We start from the raw sequence: 18,560 nt of genomic DNA on the forward strand, positions 1-18,560 counted from the left end.
GTGATAATGAATTAGATCCTCATTCTCGATAAAAGCCACATGTGCTCCCAAATTCTCAAGTGCAAATCCCTTCCATGTTAATGTTTGGATTTTTTTTGTCACATTCCTGTGGATTTAAAAAAAATGGATCTCTTTTGTATTGACGCTTGGTGCTCACAGCCTCTAGCCTTCCAGGTAGTATGCTTTCTTTGACTCGTTGTTTACTGCATATCTACAGGGGCACGCATGGATACATGGCACCAGAGGTTCTGCAGAAAGGCGTGGCCTATGATAGCAGTGCTGACTGGTTCTCTCTAGGCTGCATGCTCTTCAAACTACTGAGGGGGTAAGTGGGTATCGTGGGTGAGGGGGAAGAGCCTGAGATGGAGAAAGGGTTGCAGTTGATGGTGGTGAAGAAGTATGAATGACAGATGAATAGGATGTGGGGTGGCATGATGGAGGGGTTGACTTTTCTGAAACATGGATGCAAAGTCAAAAGAGAAAAACAGGTTTTAAGACATGGAGAGGCTACAGGAAGTCTGCTTTGACACTTTCTTCTTACCTCAGACACAGTCCCTTTCGGCAACACAAGACTAAAGACAAACATGAGATTGACCGCATGACGCTCACCATGGTAAGTGTTCTTTATGTATCAATCTCAAGTGTTGATCCTGAATCTACCTAGTGTTGAACTTGGCCACTCCCACTTCTTTGAGTCTTGAAAACCTTGGATTCCCTCCCTCCCCCACACCACTGTTGGAAGCTTCTGTCATTAGTTCACAAATATTTCTGTGCTTACTTACATCTGTTATTTACTAACTGAGATCACTTTTTAGAGTAGTCATTCCTCCCTCCCACCCTCCAACCTGGAAGCATTTTGACACAATATTCTCCTCCACTGAATCAATATCATTCTACGTGTTCTGGGTAATCCCTAGTTCTGTGCATTTCAGTGCCCTTTACTATCAGGTTAGTTGGAAGGCACATGGTGTGAATGCATTTATGAGGAGACACACGTGCTTCCCTCTAGTGGTCTGATAGATGTGAAGTTAAGCCATTGCCTTAACACTATGAATAGATCAGGGAATCCTCTATTTTTAGTAATGTATAAAGAATAAGAAAGGAATTCCCTTCCCCAGAGAGTTTGGAGACGGTAAGCAGAAGCAGCCTCAACTCAGGGATGAGTGGTTGACAGGGAAAGCTGTACAAGTGTTGCCAAAGGTGGCCAGGGGACTCTCAGGACAGATGAGCCCTCCAGAGGATTTGGTTGAAATCTGTTGTTCGGCATGTGATCATTTCTGTCCATTTGTTCTCTCTGCTCCTTAATACAACTGTAGTTTCTCTTCATGGCTTATTGGTGAATGCCATGCGTAATTTCTCTTAGTCTAACATATCTTCCTCATACCTTTAATATTTTCTCTCTGGCCCAGTTGACACAGCATACCTAAACAGGTAGAAGCCGTGTTTGATTGTAGTGGCTGAAGATTCTAACAGGGGCTACAGGCAACCAGAAAGTCTGATTGCCTCCCTTTGTCAGCACTGTCACCTGTCTACCTGCTCAACCTCTGATAACTCAGAGGCATTCTTCTTGAGAGGAAGAAATTACTGGGATGCGATGACTTTTTCTTGTCCTTCTTTGCTACTGCTGCAAAAAAAATCTAAGTGCTGTTAGAGGGTGAGTAGGTGAGAGGCAGCAGTATCCTCAACTGGGGTTTTGCTTTTGGCTAAAGGGTTTCCATGTTTCCTTTGTAGTCAGGGATTCTAATTGCTGCATTGGAAATCTCCCATTTTCTTCGTTCTTGTGCAAAGATTTGTACCACTGTTTATTTGTCTTCAGGATTGGGTTTTTTAGCTTTAGATGCTCATCATGCTGTTCAGGTAGAAGTTCTGACCACCTTATTTCAGAGTATAGCAAACAAAGCTAAAAATAGTCATTGGTATTGGGATAGCAGCCAGATGGCAATGCAGCTTGAATGGATGGGGACTCTTCCATAAAATAAGGGCTATCATTTAAGTGTGTAGTGAGTAGACTAGAAAAAGTGAACATGGAACATTTATGTACTTCTGTCTACTGATAGAATTCGAAAACATTAGGGGAATAAGAAAGAACAACAGGGTACTGGGTTGGATCCATCATCCATCAGTGGAGTGTACTAATGGTTGTAGATCTTTCCCACTTTTCTCCCCCCACAGACATCCCTTCCAACTCTATCAAACTTGATTCCTGGGGTTGTGGAGTAATAGCCATGCGGGTCAGTAGGGTGCAGTGAGGAGGGGAAAGAGCAAAATCACCCCTCATGCCTCTTCTGTCATTAGAACTGTGCTGAAGGAAGACTTGGAGGGGGGTTACCCTCTCCCTCACTGCACCCCATATGACTCTTGTGGCTGTTACTCCACATAAGGCTTGTGTCCTGAGGAATTAAATTTCCCAAGGTCATAAGGAAGGGGAAGAGTGGGGAAAAGCCACAACCCTGGTGTGACTGGATCACTAGATCCTGCTCACTGGGTTGCATAGCTGGTGTAGCATTCTGAATGATTATGGAGGTAAGGGGGGTGCCAACTCTAGGGGTATTTGAGAGGCTTTGCGAGGCTATTTTATTTGCCAGGACTTTTAATTGGGTGTGCACTTCAGGCATTGTGGGGGGAATGGTTATTGGAAGTTTTTGTTGTATTTTTTAATTTTCAGTTTGTAAGTTGCTTTGAGTCATGGAAAAAGATGAGATATAAACATTTTAATAAACCAACTCCCATTCCTTAATCTGCTAAAATATGAAAGTTACAGGGAGCAGAAGGCTCTCAGTTGCACATTTCTTGAGGCAACTGGTCGCTGTTGGAGACAGAATAAATAGATGAACCACTGAGCTGACCTAATAAAGATGTTGCTATGTGGTCGCTCTCTGCAGGTGTGCTTGTGTTCCTGTGCATCCAATGTATGTTGTAGAGTTTAACAACAGAGAATCTGCAGAATACCCCCAACCTCTGCAGGGTTACCTGTTCAGACTGGGCCTAGCCTTCACAGTCAAAGCAGTACTGTCTTCAGGGTTCCTAATCAGGATCATGACAGTGGTGAACTGTGAGCCAGTGGTGGGGAGTGGTAAACATGGTAGACTAGGTTCTGGGAAATCCAGCTTTAAATCCCCAGTGTCCTGAAGCATGCTGGGACCACATACACCGTATCCTAATCACAGGGTTCCTGTTAGGTAAATTGGTATCATTTGTTGAGGCCACACAAAACTATTGTGTTTGTGTGTGGCATTTCTCCTGGAGCTGGATGCAGCTTGAGATCATGGAATGAGGACTTGGCTAAAATGAGTGGGGCTGCAGATAATTCTGTCAGCTATTTATCCCACTCCACCTTCTGTCTCTCCTACTAGCAGCTGCCTTGGAGTTATGATCTGTAGGTTCTTCCCTAGTAGCAACCTGCCAGTGTGAATCCTGGAATTCTGATAGGAATTATTTTCCTGCCACCATGGCCAAACCATTTCTCCTTCCCCCCACTGTCATGGCTGCAGAGGGAGCATATGATCCTCTCTCTCCCTAGCCCAGGGCTCCATGACGGCTTATTGATTTTAAATCAGTACATTTGTTAAATTGCTTTGAAAGTGGGAAATAGTCTTAAATGTGACATGTCACAGGACACGGATTTAATTTTGACATGGGAACCTTAGGTTCAAATTCCAGTTCAGCCCCAAATGGGCTAATTGTCCTTGGGCAAGTCCCACATTCCCAGGTTCCTATATCTATCCAGCAGTATGCCAAATATGGCTCTTTTAAAAAAGGAAATCACATACCTGACTTAAGATACATTGGAGGGGTAAGTGGAAAGGCAAAATAACCAGGATGTGAAGGGAATGGCAGGCAAGGGTTTTCATGTGACTAAAGGGCTTCTTAGAGATGCTTTTACAGAAAGGGAAATGATAGAGGTGAACAGTTGCCAGTAATTCAAATGTAAAAAACATATGCAGATTTATGCCAGTGGGCTAAAACAATCACAAGGCTGATCCTGTGTTTGTTTATTACTTATTATGAGATATCATCTGTGCCACTTCCTAATGAAGGACTTGAAACAAGTAGTGTTTGGGCTGCAGAAACTTTATGTATTATTAATTGTGTCAGTTATCAGCAAAGTTAAGTTGTGTAGTTAGTTAACTGTCATGGTCTAATGGATTTGTCTAACACTTTTTAAAAAGTTTGGCCACTGGTATATCCTTTGTCAGGATTTATACTTTTATAAATTAACTGTGCTATGTGTAAAATACTTCCTTTTTTCTGTGTCTAGCCTATTACTAATCAATCTCATTTGGTGACCCAAAGTACTAACATTAGGAAGAGAGAGAAATCTCTCCTTACCCCAGAAAACTCTTCATTAGTTTATGCCCTTTGGATGGTTTTTGAGGGCTGCTTCTTCTAGAAAGTCATGGCTTTCATTTTTCTTCCAGGCTAATCAGTAGAGCTCCTGTATTGCGCTAGATTTCTTGAGGGTGTAAGTTCCCTTCTACAGTCCTTTCCTTGTACTCAGTAGAGCTGGATAATTCTGCCAATAAAAGGGAAGACTGATACGATTCCCATCATCATGATAGGCTTCGGTTGCAATGCCTCAACTGCCTAACTGTTTGACAGGCTTTTAGAGACATCATGATGAAGCTGAGGAAAGTGGGAGGGAGAGATGGGGTGAGGTGTAAAGGAGGGAAGTTTGGGATGTCTGCAACAAACTGCTGCCGCTGTCTGAAGCAAGTTATGGAGGAAATGTAACCATGCTTGCGTGCCGTCTGTTGAAGATCAAGGGTGTTGGCTGACCTCTCCACAGAAAGTGTGCACTTGTGAATGTTTTTTGGCTGAGGCTGATAGCAATTAAAACTCTTTCCCCCTGCTCACAATGATTAAGTATGTTTTTAGTCTGTGCCTCTCACCTCCCTCCTCTTCCTCCTTGGATTGTTCTTGCATAGCTATCATACACAAGTGTTCTGCAGCCTTTCCTAACAGAATCTCCTTGAGCTCAGAGAACTGGGATTCCTGTCCCTTCTGGCAGCCTGAATGAATAAATGGACCCAGTCGCTCGGCACAGCTTATACCCAGGAGGCAGAATCGTTGGAATAATGTTCCTAGCTCAAGGACGTCTCCATGCAGCACCCTGTTTAGTTTCCTAGAATATCCTGTACTAGTTTTCAGGTGGCATTGTCTCTTCCCCCCTCCCCACCTCTTCCAGTTCTCTTCTTCTGACCCTCCTCTGCTTGTTCCCACAGGCTGTGGAGCTGCCAGACTCCTTTTCACCTGAGCTGCGCTCACTGTTGGAGGGGCTACTTCAGAGAGATGTCAATCGTCGCCTGGGTTGTATGGGCCATGGGTGAGTTGGCTGGGCTGTAGGAGTGCCTGAGTGGGCTGGAGTTTTATGATTACCTAAGTTTTAACACAAGGAGTGGCTGACTACATATAAGCTGGGTTTGGACTTGGGCGTTTTGGCCACCCTTTATTGTTGTTGTTAAAAAAAAAAAAAGACCTGGAAAGATAGCTGTAGTTGCCACAACAAAAACAGCTTTGATATGTGTCTGCCCTAGATTTCTTGCTGATATTTTGCACTAACATAATGGGATCTATACAAATTCTGCTCCTTTTATGTACAGAAGTGACTTTTCAAAAATGCCCTCCAGAGTTCTGCTGCTAGTTTAGCTTTCCCAAGATTTGCACTTGCCCTACTCCTCAGATTCAGAGTTGAGCAACAATCGGATAACACAACTTAGATGACCTTGGAGCATGGATGTAGTGAGAGACCAGAAGGGTGCGTATGCATACTTCAGCAATGCATCGGTTTAACGGTGATTACTTCAAGCTAAATCTCAATGTGTTTTGAACTAAAAAAAAAGAAGGTAAAACAGTTAGGCAAATACAAAGGCAGAATTCTAGTTGTGTTTGCTATTCATGATGGAACAGTTACCTCCAAGCTTGTCTTCTCCTAGATAATTCAGAGATGAAAGGAGGGCTTCTTATTGTATGTTTACTATCTTTTTTACAGGGCAACTGAGGTGAAGGAAAGCCCTTTCTTCCAGGGCCTGGACTGGCAGATGGTTTTTCTCCAGAAGGTGAGTGTGGATCCCTGGGTGGCCAAGAGTGGGGGACACTGTTTTATTGCAAAAAATGGCAATAGACAAGTTGGGGGGGAAACAGCAACAATCTGTTGATTTATATGGCAAAGAAACAAACAAAAAAACAATAATTAATTAAAGCTTAAAACAATTAGCAGAAGAGATGGAGGTTTAACAGCCCTGAATGTTTGATTGGTTTTTTTGTTTTTTATTAATGGAACAGTTGTTATACATTAGTGTATAGATTTTATGCTAATTGCTTAAGTGAACCCCAGATGGACTTCAGCCACTACCAAACAATGTTATTTGAGGTACTAAACAGAATATATTACTATGGGTCAAAGACAGAGAAATTTTTCAAAATGATCACAGTTCCATCCTAATTTTCAGTATGGTTCCTTTCAAAGCTGGAAATTGTTTTGCTTAAACAAGTTTAAGGATTGGTTAGGGAAGGGGCCGTGGCTCAGTGGTAGAGCATCTGCTTGGCATGCAGAAGGTCCCTGGTTGTCCCCATCATCTCCAGTTAAAGGGACTAGGCATGTAGGTGATGTGCAAGACCTCTTCCTGAGACCCTGGAGAGCCGCTGCCAGTCTGAGTAGACAACACTGACTTTGATGGACCAAGGGTCTGATTCAGTATAAGGCAGATTCATGTGTTCCTGTGTTTGTGTGTTAGGGGATGATATAAACATATAATCCAAGAGAAGATGGGTGACCTTAAACCACCTCTTTAACATTTTCACATCTAGCAATTTCCTATTAAAATGGTTAAAGAAAGAGGAAGGGAAGGAATGTATTTTAAAGAAGCAACATTGTCTCAAATTAATCAAGTTTTGTGAAGATGGTATGCAATTGGGGGGGGCATGCCCGGAAGTGACAACTTTTTGGATGCAAATTGTGAATTTGGTTAAGGTGAAGCTATGTTTGGACCTCTGGTTCTTTTTATTGACTTCCATAACAGGCAAAGGGTCTGGGGACAAAGAATAACTTTTATTCCACAAGATAGTAGCTGCCAGAGTAGTATATGCTGGAAATGTAACAAAATTCCCAATCTGATTGAGTAGCATTGGAAATTGTGGGATTTAGCCAAAATAAACAAGATCTCCTGGAACAAATGGGGTTAGGAGGGAGAATAACAACAACATAAACCTCCAAATCTTAAGAAAATTGGAAATAGTTTAGAGAGTTTGGGAATGCTAAACAAGCAGCCCCTTTGCCCTGATATAAATGTTATTAAAATATTGTCGAAGGCTTTCACGGTCAGAGTTCATTGGTTCTTGTAGGTTATCTGAGCTGTGTGACCGTGGTCTTGGTATTTTCTTTCCTGACGTTTTGCCAGCAGCTGTGGCAGGCATCTTCAGAGGAGTAACACTGAAGGACAGTGTCTCTCAGTGTCAAGTGTGTAGGAAGAGTAATATATAGTCAGAAAGGGAGGGTTTGAGCTGAATCATTGTCCTGCAAAAAGTATCAAAGGTAATGTGCTAATCATTGTCCTGTAAGTATCAAGATAATGTGCTAATGAGGGTGTGGTATGTTAAGATGGAACCATTGTATCCTGAAGTGATCATATTAACCATATTAAGTGGTTAATATGTGAAATCCAAAACTAATCTGCATGGCTATTGTGGACTGTAGTCTTTGTTAGTCTGGAGGTTTTCAGGACAGGAAGCCAAGCCTTATTGATTCTTAAACTCTCTTCTGTTAAAGTTGTGCTGATGTTTATGAATTTCAATGGCTTCTCGGTGCAATCTGACAAAATAGTTGGTAGAATTGTCCAGTCTTTCAGTGTCTTGGAATAAGACCCTGTGTCCTGTTTGTGTCAGTCCATGTTCAGCCACTGCTGATTTCTCAGGTTGGCCAAGTCTGCAGTATCTTTCATGTTCTTTTATCCTTGTTTGTATGCTGCATTTTGTGGTCCCGATGTAAACTTGTCCACACCTGCAAGGTATACGATTTAACAGAAAAGAGTTTAAGAATGAATAAGGCTTGGTTTCCTGTCCTGAAAACCTCCAGACTAACAAAGACTACAGTCCACAATAGCCATGCAGATTAGTTTTGGATTTCACACATTAACAGATCACTTCAGGATACAATGGTTCCATCTTAACATACCACACCCTCATTAGCACATTATCTTGATACTTACAGGACAATGATTAGCACATTACCTTTGATACTTTTTGCAGGACAATGATTCAGCTCAAACCCTACAGAACCAATAAATGTTATTGGTTATTAGTAATTAATTGGCAATAGATAAACCTTTTTTCTCTTCTTTTTGTGTATGTGTTTGATAGTGTATTTTAATGTTTTACTAATGTATCTCAGGAACATTTAAAGTTCCAGTCTTCACTTAACGTTTTTGCGTGTTTTCTCAAATGGTTTTTGCATATCTTATCTTTTAATTTTTGTATTAACCTTGCTGGTGTTACCATTTACTATTGGTATCTATGTTTGTCCTTTTACTAATATCTAAAGTATATTTGTGGATGTGTTAACTGTTTTCCTTTTTTCATATTTTATTACTTTGATCAGTAAGATTTAAAAAAATATATTTTACTCATGCATTGTGAAGGAGGAAATTTTAGGGGAAAGGAAAGTAGGGACAAATCTCTTTTGCCGTTCTGAATTGCAATAAATTTTCCTCCAGTAATTTATCTTAATTATCTTATTTCCAAGAATGAATTGTCCTATTTTCAATAATCTTATTTCCAATAATTTATCTTAATAGTACCCACCACCCTTGATCCCACCACGTGGGGAAGTGAATGCAGCTGATGCTTTTGACATTGGTTCCTTTGACGAAGAGGACACAAAAGGAATCAAGGTACAGAGGGGATGATCATAATCTCCTTTCCTGGGATTACAGCACTCTCTGACAGGAAGCCACTGCTGCTGCTTCCGCTCACTACTCCAAGTGTACATGGTGGTTTTAAAATGGGTGTTATCTTTCCCCTCTAAAACAGGATCTCAGAGCAAGTTGAATTACGAATATCTTGTGCAGGGTCAGCAATTAAGAGACAGGAGTTCTAATGGGGGAACTGGTACTGAATATTTTGGGCTTGGAGGAGAGCAAGATGTTGATACTGTGGAATGGCCTAAACCAGGGGTCGGCAAACTCATTAGTCAAAAGAGCCAAATATCAACAGTACAACGATTGAGATTTCTTTTGAGAGCCAAATTTGTTAAACTTAAACTATATAGGTAGGTACACTGTTTATTAACTTAATAAACTTTAATTAAAGTTTTAAGTCTTAATTAAACTATAGGTACACTGAATAAAACTTGATATCATACTTAATAATGATCTTTTTTATTGATAAAAATTAAATTGTCCCTGCCATTCCCCCCTCCCCGTCCGGAGTCCTCGTCTGGAGGCCTGGTCTACAGCCATAAAAGCCTATTGGTGGACCTGGCCTCCGGCTGAGTCCCATTGGGAGACCAGGTCTACTCATTGGATTTCTTGGCAGTAGACTTGGCCTCCGGAGGCCCATAGAAGCCAATTGGTAGACCTGGCCTCTGAAGGGGGACTTTATTTTCCCCCTCCTCGGAGTCCAGGTCTACCGCCAAGAAAGCCAGTGGGTAGACATGGCCTCTGAGGAGGGAAAAAAGTAAGGCATCCATAAAATTAAATCATGACAATGACTGACAAACACTGTACATTTTCCCCATCTGCATTCTCAAAACTCTGCAGGGGGGCTTATTGTTGAGTTGTGCATCTGAGTGGCAAATCCAAGGCAAAACCTCCCATTCATAAATGGCCAATAACCCCCATGCAGAGTTTTGAGAATCTGGATGGGGAAAATGTGCATCTGAGTGGCAAATCCAATGCAAAACCTCCCATTCATAAATGGCCAATAGCCCCCATGCAGAGTTTTGAGAATCTGGATGGGGAAAATGTGCATCTGAGTGGCAAATCCAATGCAAAACCTCCCATTCACAAATGGCCAATAACCCCCATGCAGAGTTTTGAGAATCTGGATGGGGAAAATGTGCATCTGAGTGGCAAATCCAATGCAAAACCTCCCATTCACAAATGGCCAATAACCCCCATGCAGAGTTTTGAGAATCTGGATGGGGAAAATGTGCATCTGAGTGGCAAATCCAATGCAAAACCTCCCATTCATAAATGGCCAATAACCCCCATGCAGAGTTTTGAGAATCTGGATGGGGAAAATGTGCACCTGAGTGGCAAATCCAAGACCTCCTCCTCTTCGCCGCCGCCTGGGCTCCTTCCTACCTTCCCCCAAGACCCGACCCAGGACTGCCCCGGGCGGACACTGACGGGCACCACACCCCACTTACCTCTGAGCCCGGGGAACAGGCTGCGCAGCGCGGTGGGAGCGCAGGGTGGACGGAGCCAAGCTGCGGTGCCGGGCCAAGCAGGGAGGGGCGAGCGACAGGGCCCCCGACAGCCATCCCCGACGGGAGGGCGGGCCGGAAAGGCATTCTCCCGGCCAACAGGCCGGGGCTGAGAGGCAAGACCAGGAGCGACCTGGGGCAGGGCAACGCCCCAGCAGGCCGGCGCGCAGACCGACGGCTCCAGCACCAGACCGACGGCTCCAACTGATAGACCTATCCCACCATGAATTTGTTTAATCATTTATTAGAACTAGCTAAACGAGTAGCCCCTAACCCTGGCTTGTATTTGGATGGGAGACCTCCAAGATATATCAGGGTCATGACGTGAAGGCAGGCAATGGCTAACCACCTCCAAACATCTCTTGCCTTGAAACCCTATAGGTTTTCAAGCTGTGACTTGACAGCAAAAAACAAAGCTAGTAGCCAACTTCACATTTCATAGTAGTGAATTTCATATTAAATATTTGTTTATGTATGAGGGAACATATCCATGTGCTTGCTGCATCCCTTTAGATCTTCTGCTTCCTACTAGGACCTTCCACATGTAAGCCAGGAACCTTAGACTATCAGGAAGCAATACTCAGTTCTAGAAGCTTGCTAGCGTATAGTGAGTTATGTGCCTGGGGATTGCCATGCTAGCTCAGACCCAAAGTTCCACTGGCCAAGCACTTTAACTCTGGTTCACCGGGTGCCATAAAAAAAATAAAAGCAAGACTTGATAGCAGTAGCCATCCCATTAGCCAACTGCAGTTCAAGAGAAGCTTCCTCTGAAAATGATAGTATTTGTATTAGCTGAATTTTGTTGAAAGACTCGGGGATAGCCAAGAAGAACTTGAAGAGTGGGAAAAGGGAGATGGCAGTTGTGCCTGAACTGGTCAGGGGGGAGCTGTGAGAATATCCAGGGAGACAACTTGAGGTAGTTGTGGGGAAACGATAAGGGTTGGGGTTTGGAATGACTAAAAGAGGGTTGTGTAGGCTGGGTGAGAGAGGGACTAAGGAAAAAGAGGGGCAGAGATGGTGCAAATGACTTGATAGTTGTGTATTAAAGACAGAGAAGGGACATGGTGGGGCTTTCCCCAAAACTCTATAGTAACCTCACCTGCCTCTCTTCTCAGCTACTGGATAGTGACCAGGAGCTCTATCGTAACTTCCCCCTCACCATTTCGGAGCGCTGGCAGCAGGAGGTGACAGAGACCGTTTTTGACACAGTCAATGCAGAGACTGACAAGCTCGAAGCCCGCAAAAGAGCAAAGAACAAGCAGCTGGGCCACGAGGAAGGTGAGCCCTATGACTGAGAGACTTGATTGCCATTGGCACCTTGACTCAGGACAGCTGTCCTCCCTGCTAGGAGTCTCTTCTCCATTTGCTCAGCTTAACCTCTTAGAACCCATACTATCTACAGGGCATTTGTTGTGGGGAATGTTTTGCAGTAGCTTCTGATTCATTCACTATGGGGAGACACTGTGATTGGGTTAGCTGCCTATTGTCCCCTGCCCTGCTTCCAAGAGCCCCCCCCCCTTCTTGGTTTGCTGTACACTGACCATGACATTCTGTGCTTTTGCTGTCCTGTACAGATTATGCCCTAGGCAAAGACTGCATCATGCATGGCTACATGTCAAAACTGGGGAACCCTTTCCTTACTCAGTGGCAGAGGAGATACTTCTACCTCTTCCCAAACCGGTTGGAGTGGCGTGGAGAAGGAGAGTCCCCGGTAAGAGAAGAATCCTACTTCACTATGAGGAGGGGGAATGGCCATGTTGAGCAGGAGATGACTTGCCCTATATGTGCATTGTTTGGAATGTTTCTCAACTGGAGAATGGGCAGAGAACGCTGAATGCATGTTTAAACTGAAAGTGGGAAATGGGGTGTGTGTGTTGTCTCTCTCTCACACCACTGGTTCTTTGCATCCATCCTACAACAGCAATCTTTACTCACCATGGAAGAGATCCAGTCAGTAGAGGAGACACAGATAAAGGATAGAAAGTGTATCCTGCTGAAGATCCGGGGAGGCAAGCAGTTTGTCCTGCAGTGTGACGTGAGTTTTTCCCTCAGTCTGAAAAAGCCAAAACTTTGTCTGAAGGAGTACAAAGCCTCATGGAGCTCCTGCAGGCTAAGGGGCTAGGGGGTCTTCCTTAATCCAGTGAACAAGCAACTTGCTAAATTGATAAGGTCACTGCATGTGCCTGAAAAGGATAAATTGCTTTGCCAAATTTTTTTTTAATTTTGTTTTGGGTTTTGTTTTGCTCTGTCGTCAGAATAATCTGTGCATATTGGGAGGCAAGGAGCTGTGAGGCTACAATAGCAGGTTTCTGCTGGTCACTGAAAGTCCTGTCTGAACTCTCTCTGGCCTTTGATAGTTTGGCTTTCAGCTGCTCATTTTGAGGTTTCACCACAAGGCACAAATGCAATGGAAGTTTAGGACCTTGTGTGACTTGTTGATCTCAATAGGAGAGTTAAGCATGTAGTTAAAATCTTCTGTTGGGATCAGAGTGCTCAAGATGTTTACAAAAGATGATTTTAAATCCCAAAGTTGTGAAGCATGTTAGCATTAGCTCCATGATCTCTCCATTTAAAGGCTGTCAGCAAGCAGAGGTTGGGGAAGGAGCCTCTCCAATCCCAGTAGGCAGTTCTCAGCTAGATGGACCAGTGGTTTGACTTGGTATACTGTAGCTTCATGTATATGTTAGTAGATTCTCATTTAGAAACACTGTTGGTAGACAGTAGAAACCTAGAACAGGAAGGGATTGAATCTGAAGAAGTGAGTTGAAAGAACTGACAGGACAGCAGTTTGTTTGTCTTGAAGGCCATCTAATCCTGGTGACATGCTGAGGTAGTGGAAAGGAAATCTGTAAGTCTCATCTGAGAAAACCACAGCCACAGTGAAGACTTTAGCTTATCCCCTCTTAAGCATTTTGGGACATGAACACTAGGCAAACTCTATAGCCCTGGTTGGCAACTATTTCTTAAGAGGGCCACACTTTGAACAAGGAAGGGCTAAGGCCAGTAATCACTGGCTCCACAGTTCCATTCCCCCTCCCATGTGAGCCCAGATAAAGCCAAAAGGCTTTTATCCCCCTCTACCCCAGTGCAAACAGAAGCTTTGGCTGAGGCCTCTCTTCATCACGCAGTTTAGATCTGACTGCCACGCATGAGCCATTGCACAGGCAAGTGAGAGTGAGCTCTGGAAGTGCATAAGTAAAGAACTCTAGTAGAGCCTAGTTTGCCATTAAGGCTGGTCATGGCAGTGGATTAAACAGCTCTTTGCAACATCCCATATGATACAGAGAAAGCATGTAAGCTGAATAAGAAGAGGCTCCTTGGGATCGGCAGCTGTATAGGAGCCAGACTGAGAGTCCAGGCCTCTCATTCCCTATCCATACTTCGTAAGGAGAAGGTATTGGTGCCAGTTGGCTGGCACAGAGAGGCACCAATTAGAAATTAGAAGACACCTTTTTTTTTAAACCCAGGGATGTGGTTCAGAGCACCCCAGGAAGAAGGCAAGGTCTCCCATCCCTTGCAGTCTCCTGTGTGGTCTTGGTGTGACAATATGCTGATGAGCCTGGAACACCTGCCCCTACCCCAGCAAGGTCTGTGCTATGGCCTTGACGTGCACCTTCTCTGAATTCCCTCCTTGCCTTTTCTTGCAGAGTGATCCTGAGCTGGTGCAGTGGAAGAAGGAGCTGCGCGATGCCTACCAGGAAGCCCAGCAGCTGCTGCAGAGGGTGCCTAAGATGAAACACAAGCCACGCTCTCCTGTGGTGGAGCTGAGCAAGGTTCCACTCATCCAGCGCAGCAGCAGCAGCACCAACGGCCTCTGACCTTCCTCCACTTTCCCTCCCATCCTTAATTTATTTGGCTGGGTTTGTCCACCATCCCCATCCTCTCTCCTGTCTCTCTTGCTGATTGTTGTGATGTCCACCCCAGCCCTCTGGGGTATTGTAGTGAGGGGGTGGGGGCATCCAAAAAAATTGGGACAAGCTTCTCCATATCTCTCGCTTTCCCCAAAGCACATGGGGATTTATACCCATTTCAAGGGGAAGGAGCCCAGTTGGAAAGGTTGGTACAAGTCAACACATCCCTCACTAAGGAAGGCTGGGATTTAAGGCCTTGCATTTAAATAGGACCAATGGAGGAGAATGTTCTGGAGTGTACTATGTATCTTGAACACTCCCTTCTTCCTCCCTGTGGTGCCAAACATGTGCTAGTGTGCATTTGAGGAGCATCAGAGAGCCTGCTAGTTTAGGCTTTGGTCCCCATGGGGTGTTTGAGGGGGCACATCCTCTGAATTGAGCCCCCTTCTAGTAAGGATGCAAAGAAATCTAAATGACAGTCTGAATACCATCCCCTTTATCTTCCAGATCCAAGCTCTGACAAGAGTGGCACTGCTGATCCTGCACCAAGGGTGCTCTGTGGTTCTGGCAGGGAAAGTGCATGCTTTTCACTGCTATTTCCCCTTGCTCAGAGTATTAGTTAATCAGCCATTGTGCCATAACCATCTCTTTCAGGGTTGGCTGGGTTTCTACTCTAGGAGGGTGGTAAAGTTGCCTTGAAGCTACTTCCTAGAAGGACTTGCTAACAGATGAAGGCTTACCCCATTCTTTTCCTTCCTAGTCAACCCTGTGTTCCTGAGTCCATTCCTCAATCCTTACTTGCAACCTCTTTGCATCCCATTAGTTGCCATTCCACATCTGAGATCTCTGCACGGAGGCTGTTGTTGCGGCAGCCTTAGAATCATGATTCCTCTGCTTACACGATCCCAGGCCTGGACAAGTATTCTCTATCAATTGTGCCAAATTTCACAATGATTTTTCTCCCCATCCAGGTGGCCCAGTGGAGCACCTGCTTAGTCCTATTCCCTGTCACCCCAGGCCATACTGGACCAAGTTCCCTGCCACTTATGTGTCCCAGACTGTGCTACTGCCTCTTATTCTTCTCTTTGGAGTAGGATGAGAACTGTCTCTGCTCTGCTGTCTCCGCTGCCAAACGTATTCTGCTTTGCTGTGGAAAGAAGGAGGGGCAGCAGAGTTCATGCCAAAAGAGATTCAGAACTGCCTGTCCTCTGCTCAGGGCCTCTCTGGAGTGGGGCTGGAGTGGAGGAGGCAGTAGCTGGAAACTCAGCCTGAATGAGGCCCTGCCCCAACTCTGAGTGTCTGAAGGACTCTGTAAATATCTCTGTGCCAAGAGGCCAGGCTGGGTTTGAAAAACTGGGCCTGCTCTCTCCCTGTATTAATAATTTCCCTCCCCCACAGCAGTGTTATGATTTCTCTCACAGGCTGGGGAGAAATCTCAGGTTGAATTAAGCCTGTGCCCCTCCTCTTCCACTTGTGAAAAACAGAGGGGGTGGGGTATGGGTAGATTTTTTGGTAGGGGATCAGGTTCCCTCCCCCTGGTCTCACGGACCAAGTGCATGTGATTGCCTCTGCTGCATGCCTCCCCCTCCCCACCCTGATGATGAACTCTGCCTGTTCTTCCACCTCACTCCCATTTTCCTTCCAGGGTGATTTGCCCCAGAAGGAGAGAGGTGGAATGGAGCCCCTTTCCTTGCAGTGTCTGTAAATATTGATCTCTGGTTTGTCTCTCTGGGTTATTATTATGGATTTTTTGCTGATTTTTGAATGTGATTTTAATGAGTGGGTTAAAAAAGACTGTTTTTATAATAAAAAAAATTCAAAACCCACAAGACTAGGGCCTAAAGGCTGTTCTGTGGCCCTCAGAATGGAGAGAACAGGTCACTGACATAGATTTGGGCTTTTGAATGAATACCTTATCTGAATCTATCCATCTTGCCTAGTATTGTCTACTCTGGCAGACAGTAGTTCTCCATGGACATGGGCAGAGGTCTCTCCCATCCCTGCTATCTGAGCTGTGGACTCTTTATGGCTCCTTTTCCTTTCATCCTTTCCCAGAGACAGAATGGAGGATCTACCTAGGCTAGGATGAAGCATTTACAGATGGACACAGACATGTACATATACTAAGTATTTGCATTACTGTTAGTGGGAATGGAAAATATCAACATGGGGGTAGGAAGCAGTCAGCTCCATGTTTGTGGAGCATGTCTTGAAGAGTCTATACAGCTGAGGTTTTATCTTTATATAGCAGATGCTGCCCTGGGAAGTATCATTATCATCCACTGGCACTACCTCCAATATTACAGGCAACTTTCCCCACATCAGACAGAAAGGAGGCTTTGCGGCCAGTGTCAAGTACAGCCAGACTGCTAATGGGAGGGGACTGAGGAGGATTGGCAAAATGACAGGGAAGTAATCTCTGAGCCTTTGCATTCTGAAAGTAAAGCAGAGTACTCAGATACCCTTTAATGCTGTTATTCCTCTGCTTCTCAGAGTTGTGTAATTGTGCGTGGAGACTTCCTGCTGCGATGGGGAAGTGAAGGCTGTGGAGTTGCTGAGGGGGAACCTCTCACAGACCAGCTTCAGACTTTTTCTGCAAAAGTGGGGGAGATTCTGACAGGCGCAGAGGCCATTTGTTTATGATCACCGAAAGCATGACACAAGTGCATTTTACCTATTTCTTAATTGGAGTGGCACTAGCATAATACATGTCAGTACTTTACATATTTGGGGGGGGTTGTGCTGCTGTTTGTTGTTTTTTTAATGGAAAAGCAAAGTGGTATGGGGAGGGGAGATGAAATGTATTACTCAATGTCCTGAACAATATTACTGGATACCTGTAACATCAGTGGGAGGAAGAAGCCTATAGTTGGTTTGTGGTACAAGAAGTGTGTTTTAAGAGTCCCACTTTGATGCAAATGAATTCTACCCCACATCCTTCACCCTGTTGCAGAGAATCCTGCAAACATACTTTCTGGATACTTGCCTCAACCACCTATGTCAGTTATGCATCAGCATCTTCTGTGATGTCAGTGTGGTATGTTGGTTAGAATGCTGGAGTGGGATCTGGGAGGCCTGGGTTCAAATCCCCGTACTGCTATGAAGCTTACTGGGTGATCTTGATGCAATCATACACACTGTCTAACCTAGCACACAGAGTTGCTATGAAGATAATATGAGGAAGAGAGAGAACCACAAATGCTCCCCCTGCGCTTGAAGGGCAGGATCAAAATGCACTAGACAAATGTTCTGGTGAAAAATATCTTGATTCATGCAAGTGCTTCGGTGGCTGTGGAACTATGGGAACAGAGTTGTGCTTCAGCATTCTCTGATACTAGCATTCTCTGATACTAAATTGGACTTTATGTGTATGTTGCATACACAGCAACATTTGGGAAAGGGAGCATTTTTAGGAATCTATGCTGCTCCACTGGTGACTGCCCATGGGCACCATGGTGCCCAACTGACACTTTTCATGGCACCCTCCAAGTGTTTTTAGAAAGTGGGTGGGGCCAGGGGGGACTTTGTCCAGAAGAGCTTCTGGTTGGGCACTGCAGATCTGATTGGCTGTGCTTTTTAAAAAAAAAATCACTTGAATCTTCACAGTATATGACTGAAGATAAGCTGTGTGTATGCAAGAAAATGTTTTGAAACAATATGTTTATTTTAAAAGGCAACCTGTTAAACAGAGTCAAGGAGATACTATTTGAGTTACTATAACTCCTTGACTTTATGCAGTGGGCTCCACCTCTTGCAGCAATGTTTTGTGGCTGTGCCCACCACCGTTTCAAAATTCCAAAGGTGTCCCACAGGCTTGAAAAGGCTGAGGACTCCTGTGCTAGATGCTCATCCCAGAATTACTGTACCTCCAGGAAATCTGAGGCTTCCCCTTGGGGCTATCACTTTTACTAAAGGGTAAGTTATGCCCCTAAAAATATAGGGACAGAAAAATTAGTGGATCAGAAAAATAACTAGGAATACATCAAGTGAGGTTCATCACATAATCTGTAAGCACATACCTTGCAATTTCAGTAATGGAAAGAAAGAGATCCTCAGTAAAAGGGGCACCTAGGCAGCCCCTAATCTGAAATTTCTGTTTATCTGCAATACTGGATCATCCTATAGAACGGGCGGGGAACCATTTTTCCGCCAAGGGCCAGCTGGATATTTATAACATCATTTATGGGCCATACAAAATAACTTAAAAATTAGCCGACCAAGCCCCAAGCAGGCAGTTACCCCAGATGACCCCCCCCCCCGGCACGGGCAAGCAGGCAGGCAGGCAGGCA

The 18,560-nt window shown here is 44.4% G+C and overlaps 1 protein-coding gene across 1 annotated transcript in view; it reads left to right on the forward strand.

The window, feature by feature from the left end:
* Nucleotides 1–14,563, forward strand: part of GRK2 (G protein-coupled receptor kinase 2) — a 51,686-nt gene extending 37,123 nt beyond the window's left edge. The window contains exons 13-21 of the mRNA XM_056850790.1: nucleotides 218–325; nucleotides 547–613; nucleotides 5,223–5,323; nucleotides 5,990–6,056; nucleotides 8,790–8,885; nucleotides 11,536–11,698; nucleotides 11,995–12,131; nucleotides 12,342–12,455; nucleotides 14,068–14,563. Coding sequence (XP_056706768.1) covers nucleotides 218–325; nucleotides 547–613; nucleotides 5,223–5,323; nucleotides 5,990–6,056; nucleotides 8,790–8,885; nucleotides 11,536–11,698; nucleotides 11,995–12,131; nucleotides 12,342–12,455; nucleotides 14,068–14,238 — 1,024 coding nt within the window. The 3' untranslated portion in view covers nucleotides 14,239–14,563. The remainder of the gene's footprint in view (nucleotides 1–217; nucleotides 326–546; nucleotides 614–5,222; nucleotides 5,324–5,989; nucleotides 6,057–8,789; nucleotides 8,886–11,535; nucleotides 11,699–11,994; nucleotides 12,132–12,341; nucleotides 12,456–14,067) is intronic.
* The last annotated feature ends 3,997 nt before the right edge of the window (nucleotides 14,564–18,560 follow it).

Source organism: Euleptes europaea, chromosome 6 (genome assembly GCF_029931775.1).
Source record: "Euleptes europaea isolate rEulEur1 chromosome 6, rEulEur1.hap1, whole genome shotgun sequence".
Classification (NCBI taxonomy): domain Eukaryota; kingdom Metazoa; phylum Chordata; class Lepidosauria; order Squamata; family Sphaerodactylidae; genus Euleptes; species Euleptes europaea.